This window comes from Electrona antarctica (assembly GCF_951216825.1).
Source record: "Electrona antarctica genome assembly, chromosome: 4".
Lineage (NCBI taxonomy): Eukaryota > Metazoa > Chordata > Actinopteri > Myctophiformes > Myctophidae > Electrona > Electrona antarctica.
Window position 1 is genome coordinate 53,472,754 of NC_136809.1, and position 22,924 is coordinate 53,495,677.

General features: G+C 40.6%; 2 protein-coding genes and 1 long non-coding RNA gene across 3 annotated transcripts in view; 2 read left to right on the plus strand and 1 right to left on the minus strand.

Annotated features, from left to right (window-relative positions):
* The window catches only part of LOC306921640 (dihydropteridine reductase-like), an 8,198-nt gene extending 5,762 nt beyond the window's left edge, over positions 1-2,436 (minus strand). The window contains exons 1-2 of the mRNA XM_079498867.1: positions 2,056-2,436; positions 516-608 (exon numbers count right to left, since the gene is read on the minus strand). Of these exons, the coding sequence (XP_079354993.1) occupies positions 516-608; positions 2,056-2,148 (186 nt within the window). The 5' untranslated portion in view covers positions 2,149-2,436. The remainder of the gene's footprint in view (positions 1-515; positions 609-2,055) is intronic.
* Positions 2,437-2,965: 529 nt separating this feature from the next.
* LOC306922260 (phosphomannomutase 2-like) lies at positions 2,966-13,283 on the plus strand. The gene is made up of 8 exons (XM_079499711.1): positions 2,966-3,153; positions 5,997-6,108; positions 6,925-7,001; positions 7,276-7,367; positions 7,578-7,677; positions 9,027-9,102; positions 10,198-10,313; positions 12,188-13,283. The coding sequence occupies exons 1-8, from the start codon at positions 3,076-3,078 to the stop codon at positions 12,290-12,292; spliced, it is 756 nt and encodes a 251-aa protein (XP_079355837.1). The 5' UTR covers positions 2,966-3,075; the 3' UTR covers positions 12,293-13,283.
* A 6-nt stretch (positions 13,284-13,289) lies between these two features.
* LOC306922264 overlaps positions 13,290-22,924 on the plus strand; it is a 147,881-nt gene continuing 138,246 nt past the window's right edge. Inside the window, exon 1 of the long non-coding RNA XR_013789893.1 lies at positions 13,290-14,854. This is a non-coding gene — a long non-coding RNA (uncharacterized lncRNA). The remainder of the gene's footprint in view (positions 14,855-22,924) is intronic.

Sequence of the window (22,924 nt, forward strand, 5' to 3'; positions counted from 1 at the left end):
ATTAAAACACCAAAAGGGGTTCCCGTCCAGAATGGGTTAATTCATCATTCAAATCAATCAATCAACCTAAAACTTTTCTTTCGTTTTAAGATCACCCAGTCCGATTGACTTGACTGTAAAATCTTCTGTGTTGATGTAACTCTGAGAGTGTACAGACTTTTGTACACTCTCAGAGTTACGGAGGCTTAACTCATTTACTGGAATTGACGCGTAAAGCCATGTTCAAACCTGGGATAGTTAGAGCATACACGATTACATACAACGCGAGAAGTCGCGCGAACAGGCAAAGCGAACGGCCGCCTGGTATCATCTCCCCCAGCTGGAAAAATCCAACTGAAGCGACCTTCTTTGAGCATACCCAGAATGCATCTCGATTAATCCAAGATGGCCGTATCCGCGAAATGGGCCTATTACGGATAGTCTATACTCCATCATTCCACGTGAACGGTGTTGCACGCTGAACATAGCAGATCTACAAACTCAAAGCTAGTTTTCCAGTAAATCCTGCGTTTGACCTGTTCAGCCTGTTCGGTGAAGGACTCCGTGGGTTTGACCACAACGTTGGCACTGGCTTCCTGGTTGGATGCCAGGTCGATACTGGCCACCCACTGAGAGAGAGAGAGAGAGAGAGACAAATTGAGGAAGAAAGAGAGATAGTTAAGTATCATTGTGTAATATACAAACAATAAATTGCATTACCATACTACTAATATAGTGCAATGTTTATACGGTATATAGCCTAGGTTAATATTTATATGCAAGAATGTTGTTATTAGCTGGTAATACAAAGTCATGAATCTATCATTGTAATGTCATGCAGTTTTTCTTCTGCATTGTGGCTTCTTTCCTAACCTCCAGTACAGCTCATTATTGCTTCACTGCACCTTGACCTCAAACCAGAGTCACTTCAAAATGGCACTGGTCAGTCCAGGACACTGCAACTTCTTGCAACTATAGTTGCATTGGTGTGGACAAGTAGGGCATTTAGGCCCTACTTGTTACAGGGCAGTTCTAACTTAAAAATGTACACAGACAGACAGCATTATGTAATAACTTTACACTATTTTTAAATAATGGAAATAGCCGAGCTGGAAACATACAACGTCTTACATAAATACTAGCAGACCTTTGCACTGACGTTTGGTCAAGCTAAGTAAGGTCCACTGTAGTCCACTGTCCGCACGCACGCACGCACACACACACTTTTTTGTATAGTAGCCTACTGTAATAGTGTCACCCGGGTATTGTCAGTCATATTCAATATGTCTATTTCAGTTATTTTGCCATATGCCCTGTGCAATGTTATTTACAAAGCCTAAAAAATAAAATAAAAAATGCACATGATATTCCAAATCTATATTGAACACCATTATTTTGTAAGATTCTTGTACATTCTCTATTTGTATACTACATGGTGAAGATCTACATAGCTGCTGGGCACACCCTACTAGAACCCCCCCAAGAAACCCCTGGGTGGGGGTCCCTGGATCCCTCATGGAGAAGATCCACTGCATTCATTTGAATGAACATGATGTTCCCAGCTGTACACAGAGACAATTAACACAGTCAAATCGGTCAATTGAATTCAGCAGCGAGATTTGTGAACTGTTGCAGCATAAGGTTAGTCGATGGAATACAAGGACTACTATCTGCACCAAGTAGACCTACTGCACATCTAAACAGAGCTGCTACCTTTAAACTAAGCTTTTGTATACTACTTGTGATTTGCTATTACATGTATATAACGATGCAATGTGACATAGCTCAGTTACTTAATGCTGTACCCCCACCAACGGTATATATCCCACTTTCAACTGTTTTTTATTGTATGTGACACTTGCTTTGGCAACGTAAACGTGTGTTTTCTCATGCCAATAAAGCTCCTTTGAATTGAATTTAATTGAATTCTTAGAGCCTACACACATGACATGACCACATGACAGCCATGGATCCATGTGTATTGTGTACACTGGCTGCTCTCAGTCTCAGACAGAGCACATTATTATGTTACATTAGCACATATGATGCATACACAGTACATGCAGCTCAGCTCACCCATTGTTTAGATTTGAAGTATTGGACGCATGCGGAACCCAGCGCTCCTTTGCCACCGTAGATGATCACCCTGCGAGCCTCTGCAGCAGCCATGACGGATAGAACTATACACTACAACCCTACACAACCACCCTGGAAGAAGCTTTCAGCCTGAGATAGAACAGCTACTATACTGTGAGCACTGTGAGGAAACACACGAGGAGGTTCACGTTTCAATCTTGGTAACAAAGCAATAGTGTGTCAAGTAAAAAGTCAGTCAACACGACGACGTCGACTGTCCGTGGCCCTTCAAAATAAAGGTCACTTTAACAAATTACCAATTATAATACCGTATGTCGTTTTTTTTCATAATATGAATCTGTGAAAGGAGGGACACCTCTCTCTATAATATGAATCTAAAAACGACACACATAGCCTATTATTATATTTTTAATTTGTTTACACATGTGTACACTCCCATGGTTAAGGTTATGGTTAGCCAAAAGTAAAGTAAAATAAAATAAAATGAAATGAAATGAAATGAAATGAAATGAAATGAAATGAAATGAAATGAAATAAGCTTCTTTGAATTGAATTGAATTGTATGCGCAGTTTGCGCACTTCCGTAGGCCTACTATTCACTGTTCAGCAAATCTCAGCAGATCTGCTGTTTTCTGCAGGGACGTCGCTCTTTCCACGTCACTTCTCTGTTGCGCCTAAAGGGAAATTCGCTCTGCAAGTTGCAGATCCGGTTCAGAGCGGATACAGAAACCACCTCTTGTGCGCCGCTATCTTATCATTGTGGGAATGACCGGATACAAGCTTAGACCGGATACAAGCCTTAGACCGGATACAAGCTGTGCACTGCCAATAGGAACCGGTCTGTGGAGACAGGAGAGATATACTTTACTTGCTCCTCCTCCTCCAGGAACAGAACGTAACGAAACAGGAGCAGGACAGACACACACACACACACACACACACAGACAACAAACTGTAGGACAAAACACACAGATAAATACATTAGTTTAATAAAACATAATGACTAATGAAGCCATGTTTGACAGTAGTGTGCTCTGTTTGTTCGACGTGGACGGCACGCTCACCGCAGCCAGACAGGTAATGTATGAATGAAAACAAAACATGATGAAAACTTTAAAATAAATTAGTTTTATTTGGTAAATGCCGGTTTAATTGGCATAGGCAACATGGTTGGTTTTTGAGGGGTGCTCCTATGTCCACCTTTGAGTGTTTGTGTAAACACAAACATTGTCCTCACACAAACATTGAATGCCATTGATAATGAATGGTCAGTTTTGTGTGTTTTTTTACAAAGACTAACATTGAATGCTTTCTGCTTTGGCAATGTAAGCGTATGTTTCTCATGCCAATAATGAAAGCCCTTTGAATTGAATGCCATTGACAATGAATGGTCAGCCGCCTTTTAGTGTTTGTGTAAACCCAAACATTGAATCAAATGCCATTGAAAATGAATGGCCATATGATTATAAGAGCGCCCCTCACTTCACACATGTTTTATTTTTATCCACAGAAAGATGCTTCTTCTGTGGATATTTGTGGTTCCTTTTTGTGGCCCATGCAGAACCTTGTAAATAATATTTCCCGTAGACATTGTTTCAGGTTGCAGGTCCCTGGCTGCAGCATGATACTTTGGCTATAGTCTTGCAATAGGAGTCTGGGATCTTATCATTATTAGTGAATATATGATCTTGTCTCTCAAACAATTGATGCTGCTGTAATACCTGTGCGTGTTGTTTTGCACCTACAAAACCATGGCTGACTCTGCCACACGCCCAAATGCCTCTGTGTGTGTGCTTATGTGTGTCTCAAACATCTATGGTCTCAAAGAATTAATGGTGCTGTCTCTGTCGCTGGGTACATGGCAGCCAAATCTAGCCTGCCCTGAATCTAGCCTGAATCAGATCTGTGCCACATCCAGATTGGAATCTGATTTGTTTAAATAAGTCTAAATGCGGCGGGCCAAAAGATCGGATTTGAGATGAAAATCAGATTTTGAATCGGATTTGACCTGATGTGACTGCAGTCTAAATGGGGTTTGTCTAAGCACCTACCGCAAGGGTCCCACCACCACCAGACTAGTCTAGACTGAATGTTAACCTCACACACAGTTGCATGATCTCCATCTCACGAGGAGACGACACCTGGAGAATAACTACTGCCAAAAAAGTCTCACCGGAGGTGCAGGAAACGCAAGTCTCAGTGGCGCCGTCTTGACGTAAAAGTGGGGGGACAATATCCGAGATGGAGAGTTGAGACTAGAGAGCAACCTACTGCATGCCTAGGGTAGGCTATATACTAGCCAGAATGGTCAGTTACTGCACGCGTAGGGTAGGCTATATACTAGCCAGAATGGTCAGTTACTGCACGCGTAGGGTAGGCTATACAGCCAGAATGGTCAGTTACTGCACGCGTAGGGTAGGCTATACAGCCAGAATGGTCAGTTACTGCACGAGTAGGGTAGGCTATACAGCCAGAATGGTCAGTTACTGCACGCGTAGGGTAGGCTATACAGCCAGACTGGTCAGTTACTCATGCGTAGGGTAGGCTATACAGCCAGAATGGTCAGTTACTCATGCGTAGGGTAGGCTATACAGCCAGAATGGTCAGTTACTCATGCGTAGGGTAGGCTATACAGCCAGAATGGTCAGTTACTCATGCGTAGGGTAGGCTATACAGCCAGAATGGTCAGTTACTCATGCATAGGGTAGGCTACACAGCCAGACTGGTCAGTTACTGCATGCCTAGGGTAGGCTATATATACTATCCAGAATGGTCAGTTACTGCATGCCTAGGGTAGGCTATATATACTATCCAGAATGGTCAGTTACTGCATGCCTAGGGTAGGCTATACAGCCAGAATGGTCATTGCGGCGAGAGGCAAGCATGCAGCGGCAGCCAATACACAATGACTGCGATTGCGCAACAAAATGGCAACGGTGCTAGAGAGACCACCAGCGCCGGTTCGGAAAAAAATTAATAAAAAATACACCAGTCATATGCATTCCCAAATAGTGCGGGGACATTCGACCCAAATGACCCCCTCTCCGGGGCCCATGGCAAGGCTACACGTTGCCCAGCCCTCAGAAATGTTTCAGAGTGTCCCTGAGCATGGTTCTTGACCTTTAACTACCCCCCCCCACCCACCACTCCTCTGAGGGGGGCAGCACACTCAGCTGGGGTGAAGCTGAAACCCAATTTCCCCTGTGGGATGAGAAAGGTCTCAAAAAACGAAATGCCTCTAAAAGTCTCTATCAATACAGGACAAAATACTGCTCACACATTATGTGTACAATATATACCTATCTATCTATCTATCTATCTATCTATCTATCTATCTATCTATCTATCTATCTATCTATATTGTACATGTGTGAGCAGTATTTTGTCCTGTATTTTTGTCATTTATATATTGATGTAATTCAATATAGGTGCAGCACTGTCACAGTATTTCATTATAGGTGCGCTCCCTCACTTCTAAAAATAGCACTTACATCCCATAGTAGACACGTCCCCAAATCAGTAGCCTTAGAATGCTACCAAACATGTTTTGTGTAATGTGACGTGACCTTTCAGCGTTATCTACTGTATGAATAGTGTCATTTACACATTGTTGCACGTCAGTGTGAAACATAGACGATCTTTAAGCTCACAATGCGACACAGTTTCGACACATTGTGTAAATTGGCTATTGGCTACTGTACGTCAATTCATCAATTTATCAATTATTTTAAGCCTAGAATCAAACGATCCAGGCTCCTCCTGGTGAATCATGACCATAAAACCTTCAACACTGATGAACAACTCTGTTTATCTATTTATTTATTTTTATTTTACCTCCATTGTAAAGTAGTGAAACGAATGAATCGTGATTATTATTTTATTTATTGTTTTTGTGTGTGTGCATGTTTTTGTGTTTTCAGCGTGCAACTCCAGACATGTCCGAGTTCATGCAGAAGTTGAAGGGTCGTGTTCGTGTGGGTGTGGTCGGAGGGTCGGACCTGGTCAAGATCAAAGAGCAGCTAGGAGACGACGGTGAGACACACACGTACACACAACACTAGCTATAACGGTGGTTCTCAAACTGTGGGTCGGGACCAAGGGGCCAGTGAGGCTTTCCAACATTGAAGCACTGGGCCCTAGTGGTAAGAGGAGGGACTGCAGGCGGACCCGTGGAAGTATGATTGGGAAACCCCGTGCAGCTGGGCTTTAACGTTGAGCGATTTTGCACTGAAAAAAAGGCGGAAGTGGATGGCTCTTCCGGGTGCTTCAAAACGCCAATGAGCAACTTCCACTGACATGAATATCGGGGGGGGGGGGGGGGGGGGTGGAGCTTCGCGCCAGATCAGTCTCTATCCTTTTATATACTCTATGGTCGGGACCCCCCCAATGTCTCTATCCTTTTATATACTCTTATGGTCGGGCTCCCCAATGGTTTGCGTGGGGTCCACAGATGCTTTGCCTTATATTCAACAGTGAACCAACATACAGTATAAGTCTATACTAGTGCTGCACAATTAATCAGAAACGGATGGAGATCTAGAATCTAGATTCACACACCTATGCAGTCTCATTTTGTTTTTTTATGATTTGTACTTTATTAATTTTATCTGTCTCTTTATGTTTTAAAAAAAAAAGAAGAAAAGAAAAACGTCAAAATAGCCAATCTGCAAGCTCACAATATTTATCTGTGGAACGGAACCGAGTCAAACTTGTCTACAACTTGTCAGGATGAGGGGGTCCCCCGTTCAAATACGATTATTATTTTAGCCAACGTGTGTAAAGAAGCAAATGTATATACATAACACGGGTGTGTGTGCGTGTGCGTGCGTGCGTGTTTTCTCTCCACAGTGATACAAAGGGTGGACTATGTTTTTGCTGAGAATGGTCTGGTTGCGTATAAGAATGGAGAGCTACACTCTATCCAGGTAATTCACTCACTCGCTACAAAAACACAACAAAGTTGTGATTTTTAGCTTTTGTTACGTAAAAGGGATGATAAACAGGTCGGGACCGCCGAGCCGTTTATTATCCTGCTTATTACACGGCAGCGGTCATTATCCAGAAATAACACACAGCTGAATTTGGCGATTGACCAATCAAGTCAAGAATTCAACCAAGCTGTGTAATAAATTATGATAGTAAGCATCGCTATTGGGTACTAAATCTAAATTATACCGTTTCCTCCTACTTTGTTACTAGTCCATTCAGGCACATATGGGAGAAGAGCTTCTTCAAGAGTTCATCAACTTCTGTCTCAATTACCTGGCTAAGATTAAACTCCCTAAAAAGAGGTACGCGCGAACAAACACACACACACACACACACACACACACACACACACACACACACACACACACAGCATTTAGCAGACACTCTTAATCCAGAGTGACTTGCAGTAAGATAGTGACACAAAGGCAATTACATCTAATGCATAGAAATAGGATCATAGGTAAACAAGAGTTTAATGAATTGTTCATTGTCTGTGTCTTTCCTCCATGCAGGGGGACATTCATAGAGTTTCGTAACGGCATGCTGAACGTGTCGCCCGTCGGACGGAGCTGTACGCAAGAGGAGAGAATAGAGTTCTATGAACTCGACAAGGTACGGCTTTTCATGCAGCACTCGCTGTAGAGCAGTGGTTTTCAACCGGTGGTCCTTGAGGGGGTTCCAGGTGGTCCCCATGCAGCTAAATGATGGAAGAGTTGGTAACCAAATGGACCATTATTAGATTATTAAACATTATTTAAACTCTTGAGAGCATAAAATGAGTTACATTATTGTTAAACATCTGCATTACTTAATTTACAAGAAGTCTACACAATTGGAGAATGTAGAAGAATTGTTATTTTGATCAACGTTTGCCAACAGCATTGAATTGTAGACAAAATCCTAGCCACCGATAACAAAAATATGTTTTGGGTCTGCGAGGCTAAATCTCAAATGGCGGTCCGCGGCTCAAATGCCAAATAGATAATGGGCCTTGATATGAAAAAGGTTGAAAACCACTTCTATAGAGCACCAAAGTCTGACGTCAATATCGCTAACAAAAAAATCCCACGATTTTTGTAACCCATTTCTTCACCCGGTGCCAATTGCCTAAACTGTAATCCTGGGCTCTACTCTCCCTCTGCCAACCTGGGGAGAGCCCTGAACTGAGCTCATGCTTCCTTCCTTCTTCCGTCTCTCTGGTAGAACGTAGCGCGTGGAAGGAACACGCTATTCCAACCAGTTCCTTTCCCCACCCATCAGGTGCCCCGGCTGACCAGGGGGAGGTAGTATAGAGACCTAACCTCGCGTCACCAGGCTTTCCACCTCGGAGGAAAGCCTGGTATGTGTTGCTAAATTCACCCTTTGTCAAGTCCCGCCCATGGTTGTGCACCTCTTCGCACCCATTGGTTGCTGTTTCATGGTTGGACAAAAATCCTTTCTCTCCATCCACTACCATTGAAATAACCTGTTTTTCAGTTGCTTCGTATTGATATTCTGTGCGTTCAATTCTTATTTAAAACTTGGTGTCAGTAAAAAGGAACATCACAGGTGCAGCATGGTCCTGTGGCACGCTCTGCCTGCATGCTATGGGCTGTCTGTCAGCCTGTCTGTCACCTCGATGCGTTATAGAAAGCAGGCAGCGAGCGACGGCCACAACCACGTTGTGTTCTGGAAGCAAAACCCCGATAGGGTTGCGTGAAGGGGGAGCTGGCTCTTCTTCTTGTACGTAACGTGGGTGACTGGTCTATTTGGCAGCCCGTTACCGCCACCTAGCGACATTATAGCGTTTTCGTAAAGTGTGCGTTCTCGTGTAAAGGGTCAATACAAAATGAGAATGCAACGGGAACGTTTTATCTGGATATGGTCGCCGTGTAAAAGAGGCCTAAAAGCATCATTGTGAAGGATTCTGACCAAAAAAACAATACAACTGTATTGTTTTTTTTCTTCTGAAATGTCTCCAGAAAGAAGGCATCAGAGAGAAGTTTGTGTCGGTCTTGAGAGAAGAGTTCAAGGGAAAAGGACTGTCCTTCTCTATCGGTGAGTCCGTCATGCACTGTCCATCTACGCACAACACAACACGCATGATGTCGCGTCTAAACGCCTACGGAGAAAGATTGTATTATTTATGTACCGTAACACTGAACTCGGTGTTGGTCTAGTTTTAGTCGACTGAATCTACAGTTGATTTAGCCGACTAAAACAACTGTATTTTGACAGGCCTCGATGGCGTCATACTCGTAATAAGGGCAGATTTTTAGACTGAAAATAGCAGATCTACAAGCTCACAAAGCATCGCACAGTGACGCTGCTATTTTCAGCATGCAAAGGACTTGTGTTTTAGTTCTACTGGATCTCTTCACTGTAGTCCGTCGTTTGTTGACGAAATTGTCAATATATTTAGTCTCAGTTTTAGTCGTCTTTTTTTAGCTTAGTTTTCATTTAGTTTTTATCTAATTTCCGTCAGAGAAAAATGGTAGCCGCCGAACATTTTTGGCCGTAGTTTTAGTCGACAAACATTTTTCATCTGTTTTTTTTTGTTGACAAAATCAACACTGCTGCTATGTGAGCTCATATTCCTGTTATTGTGTCAGTGTTGTTTTTGCCAGCAAATTTGGATTTTTGTTTTAGTCATAGTCTCTTGAATGGTTTTAATTTAGTTTCAGTCACGGTTTAGTCACCTGGAATGTCTTTTAGTCGACTAAATATCATAAGATTTTAGTCGACTGAAGTTGATTTAGTCGACTAAAATGTATTTGGGCGAGCTTGATGCCGCTGTAATGACTTTCTGAAAATAGCCGATCTACAAGCCGATCTACAAGCTCACAACGCTGCGACACGTTGTGAGCTTGTAGATCTGCTATTTTCAGCATGCAACCAAGTGTAAAATGACTTATACTGGATCTCTTGTCCACTATAGTCCCTCCCTAACATTTTAGTCTAGTTTTTATTCGTTGACGAAATGATCAATAAAAACTTAGTTTTTAGTCATTATTAGTTATTTTAGCATAGTTTTGATTTAGTTTCCATTTAGTTTTCGTCAGTGGAAAAAGGTAGTCGACGAACATTTTTCGTCTTAGTTTTAGTCGATGAAATCGACTAAAACTAAAACTAAAAATATCTTTGCGTGTGCAGGAGGTCAGATTAGTTTCGACGTGTTCCCAGACGGCTGGGACAAGAGGTACTGTCTGGGGATCGTGGAAAAGGACAACTTCAACACCATCCACTTCTTTGGAGACAAGACCAAACCGGTGAGTTATGTTAATCCATTTTTGGCCTGACGTCGAAATGAAAAAGAAAGTCTTCTAAATCCTGACAGCTTTCCGAAATACCTATGTTTCTATATAAGTGGTGCTCAAGATTTCATGTCAAAGGACCCCAAAGATTATAGCCTATGTAATTGGCCGCCGACACCCCCATCTGAAAATATGTCATTCCAGGAACCCCTCAGAAGCAAAGATTTGAGTTAATAACGTTCGCTCTGAAAGAATATATATTCAAAGATTTGTGCCACATTTTCACGATATTTAAAAAAAATAGCAGATCTACAAGCTTGTAGCGCGGCACCGAGTGCCGCGCTACAAGCTTTTCTTAGTCCACTTCCTCCCGGGCGCTTCTATGTTCATTCCTACTAACGACATTACCTGTTTAAAAGGATCCCTGGATGATGAGACGTGTATGCCTTAATACATTATACTTGCCCGGCCCTCTATAACTATAATTAAAAGTTAAAAACACCTTAAATATTTTATATCTCTGTAGATTAGGCTTTACATGAATGGTTGACATTTTCAATTGCTTTGTTTCTACACGGAATCTGCAGTCGACTCGTCACACTTACAACATTTCGCTTCATTAAAACTCAACATTTTGGTCAACCGATGGTGGTTTATGTGTGGAGTAACATTGCCCTCTGCTGGCAACATTGGTGTACTGCTTAGTGCTTACTAATGCTGCAGCAATGTCTGCGGAGCTGATCAACGAAAATAATGCTTACCCAAGATGTGCCTGTTGGTAACCAAATGGACCCTTATAGATTTTTAACTCTTGAGAGTGTCAAATGTTACGATTTTACGATCTTTGAACACTCACAGATCAGGGGGATCATCCTCACTCCTCAACTGCTGCTGCTCCACGTTTTTTTTGTGTGGATTTCGGGTCTGCAAAATGCACGAAAAAACGCACTCTATGTTAAAACTCCTCCGAAGATATATTCCCTTGGCGAGCGTTGGAAATGAGTGCAATATTGGAAGTGCCTTGAAGTTCGAGCGCCTTGGAAATGAGCATGCTCAGAAAGACCAGAATGAACTTAAATCCGAATGAGTGTATACATGAGTCCAATTTTTTTTTCAATCGCATTCAACATCGGAATAATCCGGGCAGTTACATCGGAATGGTTTTTAAATCGCATTGAGCATTTTCATTCGGGTTTAAGTTTTTGTAGGTGTTTACATGACAACGTTTAATAGGATTTAACTTTTATTCAGAATTTAAGAGGGGGTTTCAGTCCTCATGTAAACGTACTCAGTGGCTGTTCCTCTCCTCTCCAATAAAAGTAGGTGTGAAAATGATACAACGTTTGGTAATGTTATCGTCCGATCAGGCTTATGTGAACACCGCAGGCAGTTTTGAAGTTGCTTGATTAGATATTTGATATAATTCTTTAGCAGAAATTCAGAATAGAGTTTGAAGTTACGATGGGTTTGTATAGGAAGAGGGCAGCTCTTCCTATACAAACCCATTGTTCAACTTCATAGGAAGGGGGCGGGGCAGCTAAAATGAATATCAAATATCTATAGGGCGTCGCAGTCCCCTATCATGATGACGACGACAGGCCCAGGAAATAATTCCCCATTCATGTTTCCCATAGACGTTTGAAAAAGCATTTATTTAAAGACCTGTAAGCCAAGAAAACAAAGCCAACTCGTAACCATACCTATATTAAATTGTTATCACCATGAAACTTCCCCAGTTGATTACTTACATGTGTGTGTGTGTGTGTGTGTGTGTGTGTGTGTGTGTGTCTGTGTCTGCGCGCGTGCGTGTGTGTGTGTGTCTGTGTCTGTGTCTGCGCACGTGTTTGTGTGTGTGTCTGTCTGCGCGCGTGTTTGTGTGTGTGTGTCAGGGTGGCAACGACTATGAGATCTACGCTGACCCTCGTACCATCGGCCATGAGGTGACCTGTCCTGAAGACACCCAGAGGCTGTGTGCGAAGCTGTTCTTCTCATGAGACTGTTGTTCTACCACAGTGGTTGTCAACCCAGGGACCACCAGTGAGGCCTTGAGGGGGTTCCAGGTGGTCCCCACCACCCAGCTAAATGATGGAGAGTTGGTAACCAAATGGAACCCTTATTAGATCTTGAACTCTTGAGAGGCGTAAAATGAAACCAAATTGTGTTTCATGTCACGCTCTCAAGAGTTAAATTATTGTTAAACATCTGGCATTAGTTAATTTACAAGACGTCTACACAATTTGACGTTTTCCTGTTATATATTTTCTATGGTACCAACATCAATACAGAATGGAATTGTGGACAAAATCTTGTCCCAACGGCAACAAAATATTCCAAATTTTGGGCCTGAGAGGCTAAGGGCTATATTTTCGTCCATGGTAAACCCCTTATATTATCCCTAAACTTTTTATTTTATTTTTTATTTTTACTATTTTGAAAAAACATTTTTTTAATAGTTAAAATAGCCAATCTACAAGCTCACAGCAAATGTTTTTCTAAATGGTAAAAAAAAAAAAAGCAAAGTAGTTTAGGGATAAGGGGTTTAGCATGGATGACAACAGAGCCTTACTGTAAATACCCAATAATATAGCTCAAATACCCAATAAACAATTAAACAATGGGCCTTGATATGAAAAGTTTTGAAAACCACTGTTTTACAACATGGAGGGGACCAAGGACTCACATGGACTGTCTCTGTGACCCAGGTGGTGAGATGTCACCTCAGCCAGGGACGTGCACACATAGACATCAAAGGGGGCTTCAGCCCCTGCCCTTTTACCCGTCTGTAAAACAACCGCCCTCTCCAGACCAACGAATGCAGCATTTTACTACATGGTTGAAAAGAAATGCAAACGCCACTCCTTTCCATGCCATGCCGCAAGTCTCCTGAACGTGAACACAGTATTTTGCGTTGAACAAATTTGTTTAGAAACCCATGTCGTTACACCGCATCTCCACTAGAGAAAGAGTGCTGGGTTGCGCCCCGAGAATAGCAGATCTACAAGCTCACAACGCGTCGCAGCGCGACGCGTTGTGAGCTTGTAGATCTGCTATTTTCGCTGTTTTTGTCCAAAAGTGCCCTCTTACGAGATTTCAGCCCCTGCCCCTTTAACACTCTCTGCACGTCCTTGCAGCTCAGCCATGCAGCCATGCAGCCATGCGGATGACTGTTAGCAGCACCTTTTTTTCACCTTTTTTGTACTTGGAAACCCGTTGAGACCTGATACCGATTCTGCCTTCTAAATCAGTAGAGCTCAAACCCATCTGAACATGTTTTGTGCCAGGGAGACTCCCAGAAGAGAAGGCTTGTGTTAAAAAGGTTATATTGTCAAGAACGTTAACAATCCTTAACGGTCAGTAAAACGTACACGGTCGAGTAATTGATCAATGGAGTGCCTAGTGGAAAAGACAATCTGAATTGAAAATGTTTAATTCATGTTATTTTGTAATTCTTTTTTTTTCTGTTACAAAGGTTATATTGTCAAGAACGTTAACAATCCTTAACAGTCAGTAAAACGTACAAGGTCAAGTAATTGATCAATGGAGTGCCGGAAGGCCCAATGTTGTTAACATGCCTTAAAGGGATAGTTCAGATTTTTTTAACTTAAGTTGTATGAAATACTTGCCATTAATATAGTGGTTGCAACTGTATTAATTGATTGCCCGAGTCCCGTGGTGGGAGTTCTGCTCTGGTTTTGGTGAAATATCAAGTAGTTCCGGTCATTTTGTGGGGGGCACTGGGGGCCACGCAGTAAAAGTAAATGAATCCACAAAACTAACGTCATTTGTATTGTTGACCTATTTCTAAAATATTAGTGCAACTTCCGTTCTTTTTTTACCCCTCTATCACACAGAACTATGTTTTTTGTGTCCATATCACTACGCCCAAAACATAGTTCCATGTGATAGAGGGGTCAAAGTTGAACGAAAGTCGCGCTAATATTTTAGAAATAGGTCAACAATACAAATTACGTTCGTTTTGTGGATTCATTTACTTACTGCGTGGCCCCAGTGCCCCCCACAAAATGACCGGAACTACTTAATATTGACCAAAACCAGAGCAGAACTCCCACCATGGGACTCGGGCAATCAATTAACACAGATTCAACCACTATATTAATGGCAAGTATTTCATACAACTTAAGTTAAAAAAATCTGAACTATCCCTTTAACGTGCTGCGAAACCAGTGGTCCTTGAGGGGGTTCCAGGTGGTCCCCACCCAGCTAAATGATGGAGAGTTGGTAACCAAATGGACCCTTATTAGATCTCTAACTCTTGAGAGTGTAAAATGAAACCAAATAAAATCTTCTTTTTGAAATAAATATTTTCACGATTTTTCAAAAATAGCAGATCTACAAGCTCGTAGCGCGCCACTCGGTGGCGCGCTATGAGCTTGTAGATCTGCTATTTATGGAATTAAAATGGTTGAGAATCTCTACTAGAGCTGTACAAATCGTCTTGTGTGGGTCCCTGGCATATCATTTCAGATGGTGTTCCTTGACATGGAAAAACCCCTGGCAGGTTAAAACGAACCCGTGGGTCCCGACATGCGTGGCAGGTTAAAACGAAACTGTGGCTTACATGGACCCAGGAAATCATGATGGCCTCATATGTTGTGTGTATTGTCCTACAAGCCATTTTGGTTTCTACTGTGTTTACGCTCGGATGCAACTAGATTCAGAGAAGGGCTTTTAAGATGTTTTGTTAGGAGATAATATAATTGTTGGAGCTGTTAAAATGACGATTAAAAGCCTAAACACGGAGGACCGCTTGTGCTATTGACATTATTCTATTCTGCTACACATACACATGCATGATTTCACATACCCATTAAGTCGGCTTGACAATAAATGTAACCGTATCCACGGTTTTATCTATTCTTCCATCCATCAATCGATTTATAAGAGGTTATTTGAACCAATATGTATGTGGGTCATGACCCGAAAGAATAAGGTTGCGGATACAAGCGGACAAAAGGAGTTTTACAATTTAGGCATTTAGCAGACGCTCTTAATCCAGAGCGATTTACATTAAGCAAGAACAAAAAAAGCATTTATCATGAGAGTTTTCTCACAGACGGGTCACGGGGTGGCTGCATGGCATCTCCCTTAAGGCTCATTCATAGTCTGGATTTTCGGTGGTGAGGTGACCACTGAAATAACATTGAGCGGTGGTGAGTAAAAACAGAGAGAAGGGCTGGGGCGGTGGCGGTGGTTTGCTCCTCACCGCGGCTCGTGACGTCATGTTGTAGTTCGGTGGTCAACTCACCACCGAAAATCCAGATTCTGATTTCATCAGAATTCATAGTCTGATTTATCGGTGGTGAGGTGACCACCGCAACTACAACATGACGTCACGGAGCCGCGGTGAAGAGCAAACCACTCCCAAACTCACCACCGCTCTACGTTATTACAGCTCCGGTGGTCACCTCACCACTGGAGCGGTGGTCACCTCCACTGAAAATCCAGACTATGAATAGGCCTTTAGAGATTAGGTGGTTCGGGCGTCTAGTACGGATGCCTCCCGAGTGTCTCCCTAGGGAGGTCCATCGTTGCACGTCCCTGCACTGGAAGGGGAGAGACCCCTGGGCTGACCCAAGGAGGACCAAGTGGGAGGATTACATCGCCACGCTGGCCTTGGAACGCCTCAGGATCCCCCCGGGAGGAAGTTAATATATGTTGCTCAGAATTCTGAAAACAGCTGAAATCAATAATATATCAGTATTCCGATATTAACCTCTGTGGGCTGCATTAAGTGAAGGTTTACAAGAGTCTAAATCTTAGGCTAGGCCTATCAGTGCTTTTGTAGATAATTTGGTTAGTCGCATCCTGACGCACTGTGGGCTATTTTGTGGGCTATTTTCAAATGATTTGCATATATTTGTATACACTTGAGACCTTGAAATGGAATTAACATTCTGCACAATGAGTACTTGTACTTTTGGTAAGCTACTTTAAATAAATATGCCTATGTTTTGATGCCAACACCTTTAGTACTTTTACTCAAGTGCATTTTTAATTCAGTACTTTTACAGTTGCAGTATTCATACTTTTATTGTAAAAAAAATAATATATATATATATATATATAGGCCTATTAGCCTATAGGTTCATAATTGAAGAAAACCTGCAGAGACTTGTTGGATCAATGGGTCTTGTGATCAAAATAAGAACATTATAATGATGCATAAAACCTCTCTCTCTCTGGGAGGGGCGGGCTTTTTAAGTCCTTGATTTGCTAAAGTCCCTTTATTTACACTGACACACCCCAAACAGACGGTCAGCACTACTTATGTGTGTTTGTTACAAGCTCAGCTGTTTTATTATAGTAAAAATAGTCAAAACATCTTGACATGGACGTCGAGTAGAGCCTAGTAGAGTCATTCAGTGTTTTACTATAGGATGGTGAAGAAGAAAAAAAAAAAGCTTCCAGCCTTCTAAACAAAGATTGTGTGCAAACAGAAGCATCCTTCCATCCTACCATCAAACTCAGGTGAGGTGTTAGCTTAGCTAATTAGCTGCTTGGCATGAAAGGAATTGAATTAATGAAGTTTTAGTCGGGATGAAGCGTTGTTGCTTTGTGATGTGATTATGAAGTTAATATTATGTTGTATTGTATTATTTTGAGCTCTGTTTGTTTGTGAGGCTGAGATGCAGGCATAGGCTCACTAGTTGAATTAAATAAGTAGCCTAGGCCTACTTTTTCTTTTTTTAACTTTTTTGGAGGATTTGAAAAAAAGAAGAAAACAACATACTAGGCTATAGTCCATGGCCTCGTTGTCTTCACCAGGCCGAAGGCATGGGGAGAGAGTATGTTTTGGAGAGAAATGAGACAGACACCAGTCACTTTAGACTAGAGTAGGCTACTGCTGGAGAGGACAGTCGTCCCCTCGTCCCTCATACTGTATGTGACTGCCTAGTCGCCCTATTGTAGGCCTACTGTGGTGTGTGCGTGCGTGCGTGCACTCAGCTATAGTATGCCGTTTTTCATGATTTTGGAGGATTTGAAAAAGAATATGAAAATCACAAAAAAGGGCATACAGGTTTCGGACCGCATGCCGTTTTTCATGATTTTGCAGGATTTGAGAAAAAGATGAAAATAATGGACCTGTAAATTACAACAAAACAAACGAAGGCACTGGTGTGGAACTCCTGGTTTACCAGAACGGGGTTCAAGTCCCTGCAGTGCTCTGCTCAATTTGTTGTATATTTACCTGGTTTATTTTTATTTTCTGCTCATTGTGTTGCCTTTTCATATAAAGATGATGAGCATAGATCAGAGATCAAACCAAAAACAGACTACAGACCGTTACATATATACTGTGTGCACATGTGATAACATGCATTAACGACATGAATAAATAATTTTAAAATGTTAAAAATGTTAAATAAATGTAGATGTTAAATTACAGTTTCTTCACAGGCTTGCATTGTGAGAAACAGAGAAAACCATCTGAGGCATATTAGAAGCAGGAGCAGGGTATTTGAAGATGAGTCAGGATAGAGGCTTTAAAGATATTGAAGGAGTTAATCAATCTAAGAGAACTGGGAAGATTGTATTGTATTGTATTTCGGCCAACTTATTTTCTAATGTTGGTGGGGACAGTGCAATAAGGTCCTAATGTTGGTGGGGACAGTGGAATAAGGATACTCTATTCCTCAGATGATATGGTGAGCTATTTTGTTATTATCTCTATCTACAAGATAGAGATATTGTTTTGGATATTCAGGGTAGTTAAAGTGAATGCATTTGAAGATAAATAGCAGGCAGTGAAAGTGCTGTCTAGATTGAAGTGTTAACCAGTTAAGGGACTCATACATAACACAGTGTATATATGTGTTATATATGGGTCATATAGGTCCCTATATGACCTCAGTATAAAGCTGCAGAGATTGTTGTAAGTTACATTAAGAGGATCGAGGTTTGTTTCAGAAGTATTTTGATGAACAATGTCAGCATAGTCTAATATTGGGAGGATTAGTTGTGATTTTTCTGACCTGAAGGGTGGATCAGTTAATAGATCGATAAAGTACTTTCAGGCTGAAATGTACTTGCTGGACAACAGAGGTAATATGAAACTTGAATGAGAGTTGAGGGTCGAGCCAGAGGCCTAGATATTTAAATTAATCCACCTTTTCCATTTTACCCAAATACAGCTCAATGTGTTCTTACCAAATACAGCTCAATGTGTTAATGATATTATCACCATAGCCCACGGTCAAACATGAAAATTAGGATTTGAGAAAATCCTAATCCCTCAGAGACCATGAAGTATAGCCTTTCGCTGTTCTGTGATTTTCACCTTTTTTTCAAATCCTCCGAAATCGTGAAACACAACATGCCCTCTGAGACCATGGATGTTTAAGTTAAATAACTCAGAAACTACAAAACATTTCTCAAATTTGAAAGCACTATATTTCTAAAACTATGAAACATTTCAAAGATTCCTTTTCAGGCAAACATGTCCACCGTAAGATGAACCTAAGTAGGCTTGAATGGGGTTTCTAGGTGTAAGTATGTAGGACTAGTAGCATGCCAAAGTTTGTGCTATTGCCATTGAGAATGCATTGGGCGTTAAAGTTAAATAACTCAGAAACTACAAAACATTTCAAAGTAAAAAGTTCCAGCATGTGTCTCCACAGTAAGCTGAATTATAAAAAGTGTGAATGGAGTTTCTAGGTGAAAGTGCTTTTTTGACGTGCCAATATCTGCCATTGAGCCCCATTGTAAAACTCTCAAATTTGAAAGCACTATATTTCTAAAACTATGAAACATTTCAAAGATTCCTTTTCAGGCAAACATGTCCACCGTAAGATGAACCTAAGTAGGTTTGAATGGGGTTTCTAGGTGTAAGTATGTAGGACTAGTAGCATGCCAAAGTTTGTGCTATTGCCATTGAGAATGCATTGGGTGTTAAAGTTAAATAACTCAGAAACTACAAAACATTTCAAAGTAAAAAGTTCCAGCATGTGTCTCCACAGTAAGCTGAATTATAAAAAGTGTGAGTGGAGTTTCTAGGTGAAAGTGCTTTTTTGACGTGCCAATATCTGCCATTGAGCCCCATTGTAAAACTCTCAAATTTGAAAGCACTATATTTCTAAAACTATGAAACATTTCTAAGATTCCTTTTCAGGCAAACATGTCCACCGTAAGATGAACCTAAGTAGGCTTGAATGGGGTTTCTAGGTGTAAGTATGTAGGACTAGTAGCATGCCAAAGTTTGTGCTATTGCCATTGAGAATGCATTGGGCGTTAAAGTTAAATAACTCAGAAACTACAAAACATTTCAAAGTAAAAAGTTCCAGCATGTGTCTCCACAGTAAGCTGAATTATAAAAAGTGTGAATGGAGTTTCTAGGTGAAAGTGCTTTTTTGACGTGCCAATATCTGCCATTGAGCCCCATTGTAAAACTCTCAAATTTGAAAGCACTATATTTCTAAAACTATGAAACATTTCAAAGATTCCTTTTCAGGCAAACATGTCCACCGTAAGATGAACCTAAGTAGGCTTGAATGGGGTTTCTAGGTGTAAGTATGTAGGACTAGTAGCATGCCAAAGTTTGTGCTATTGCCATTGAGAATGCATTGGGCGTTAAAGTTAAATAACTCAGAAACTACAAAACATTTCAAAGTAAAAAGTTCCAGCATGTGTCTCCACAGTAAGCTGAATTATAAAAAGTGTGAATGGAGTTTCTAGGTGAAAGTGCTTTTTTGACGTGCCAATATCTGCCATTGAGCCCCATTGTAAAACTCTCAAATTTGAAAGCACTATATTTCTAAAACTATGAAACATTTCAAAGATTCCTTTTCAGGCAAACATGTCCACCGTAAGATGAACCTAAGTAGGCTTGAATGGGGTTTCTAGGTGTAAGTATGTAGGACTAGTAGCATGCCAAAGTTTGTGCTATTGCCATTGAGAATGCATTGGGCGTTAAAGTTAAATAACTCAGAAACTACAAAACATTTCAAAGTAAAAAGTTCCAGCATGTGTCTCCACAGTAAGCTGAATTATAAAAAGTGTGAATGGAGTTTCTAGGTGAAAGTGCTTTTTTGACGTGCCAATATCTGCCATTGAGCCCCATTGTAAAACTCTCAAATTTGAAAGCACTATATTTCTAAAACTATGAAACATTTCAAAGATTCTTTTTCAGGCAAACATGTCCACCGTAAGATGAACCTAAGTAGGCTTGAATGGGGTTTCTAGGTGTAAGTATGTAGGACTAGTAGCATGCCAAAGTTTGTGCTATTGCCATTGAGAATGCATTGGGCGTTAAAGTTAAATAACTCAGAAACTACAAAACATTTCAAAGTAAAAAGTTCCAGCATGGGTCTCCACAGTAAGCTGAATTATAAAAAGTGTGAATGGAGTTTATAGGTGAAAGTGCTTTTTTGACGTGCCAATATCTGCCATTGAGCCCCATTGTAAAACTCTCAAATTTGAAAGCACTATATTTCTAAAACTATGAAACATTTCAAAGATTCCTTTTCAGGCAAACATGTCCACCGTAAGATGAACCTAAGTAGGCTTGAATGGGGTTTCTAGGTGTAAGTATGTAGGACTAGTAGCATGCCAAAGTTTGTGCTATTGCCATTGAGAATGCATTGGGCGTTAAAGTTAAATAACTCAGAAACTACAAAACATTTCAAAGTAAAAAGTTCCAGCATATGTCTCCACAGTAAGCTGAATTATAAAAAGTGTGAATGGAGTTTCTAGGTGAAAGTGCTTTTTTGACGTGCCAATATCTGCCATTGAGCCCCATTGTAAAACTCTCAAATTTGAAAGCACTATATTTCTAAAACTATGAAACATTTCAAAGATTCCTTTTCAGGCAAACATGTCCACCGTAAGATGAACCTAAGTAGGCTTGAATGGGGTTTCTAGGTGTAAGTATGTAGGACTAGTAGCATGCCAAAGTTTGTGCTATTGCCATTGAGAATGCATTGGGCGTTAAAGTTAAATAACTCAGAAACTACAAAACATTTCAAAGTAAAAAGTTCCAGCATATGTCTCCACAGTAAGCTGAATTATAAAAAGTGTGAATGGAGTTTCTAGGTGAAAGTGCTTTTTTGACGTGCCAATATCTGCCATTGAGCCCCATTGTAAAACTCTCAAATTTGAAAGCACTATATTTCTAAAACTATGAAACATTTCAAAGATTCCTTTTCAGGCAAACATGTCCACCGTAAGATGAACCTACAGTGGTGAGCAGTTGAGACTGGCAGTGATACCACTTGAGTGCCTCCATGGTGCCTATGTGGTTCCACACTATCTTTGGTGGTACCACGATTCACACTTAATTTAAAGGTGTCAATGGGTATAGTGTGGCAAATCAGCCACAGTGTGGCACATGTGAGTCCATGAATTGTTTTACTAGATTCATTGGTGAATGCATTTCAACAACAAGTGATTTTTACTTGTATTTTTATGTTTTATAAACATAGAAAACAAAGCAGAATCCTTAGGATGAATTCAAAGCAATTGTTTCTTTAAACAAAACTGTGTTTATCACATTTAACGGCATTAGACAAATGAAAACTTGTATTATTTGTGGAATCTAACTCAGGTCTCTTAATGAGTAGATACAATAATTAAATCAAGTCATTTTGAGGCAGAGACAAGCTTGTAAAATGTAAAGCAATGTGATGTTCTTATGCCTAAATATATTAAAATCTAAGTTTCCTTAACCCCTAAAATATATCTTTATACTAGGGCTGTCAATCAATTTAAAATATTTAATCGTGATTAATCGCATGATTGTCCATTGTTAATCGCAAATGAATCACATATTTTTATCCATTCTAAATATACCTTAATTCAGTGGTTTTCAACCTTTTTCACATCAATATTTATTCTGGATCCATTTGGTTACCAACTCTCCATCATTTAGCTGGGGATCAGCTAGAACGTATGTATGTATAGTTTACATAGATACTCCACTGTTACGTTCTTAGCTTACGCATGTTTCATGATAACTACTTTTGATGTATGCCATGCTTTTTGTTTTTGTTATTGCTTAATGTAAATCGCTCTGGATTAAGAGCGTCTGCTAAATGCCTAAATTGTAAATTGTAACCCCCTCAATGACCACTGGTTCAGAACCACTGCCAAGAACATTTTCATGTTTATAATATTTTTGTAAAATCTGTAACATTGTTACATGTCAGTTGTGTATAAACTACTTCAGACATAATGCAAAGTGTTTTAATGCTGGAATCTAATCATCAACTGCTTTCCTGAATGTTTGAACCCAATAAAACTCAAAACTAAAAGTAGCTGGCTAACCATTGTGAGGCTAAGTTGACAATCAAAGGCATGCTAGGTGTTAATTAATTTGCATATCATTGTGTAAATTTACTTTCCTCCAGTTAGTGTGTGCAAGCATGTTCATTTGACTCTGTGACGCACATGATAAAATTGTGCAGAAACAAGCCATTGTGATTTTTTGGGTTTAATCCTTTTGGTAAATGTTGCATTTATATAGCTGCACTTACACTTTTATCCAAAGCGCTCTACTACTCTACTACTAAAGTATTCAACTGTACTTTCTGTGCTTTTTTGTACTCGTCCCAAGAAGGGGTCATCCCTATGTCCCCAGGTTCTATGTTCCCCAGGTTAGGTTTCTGGTTTAA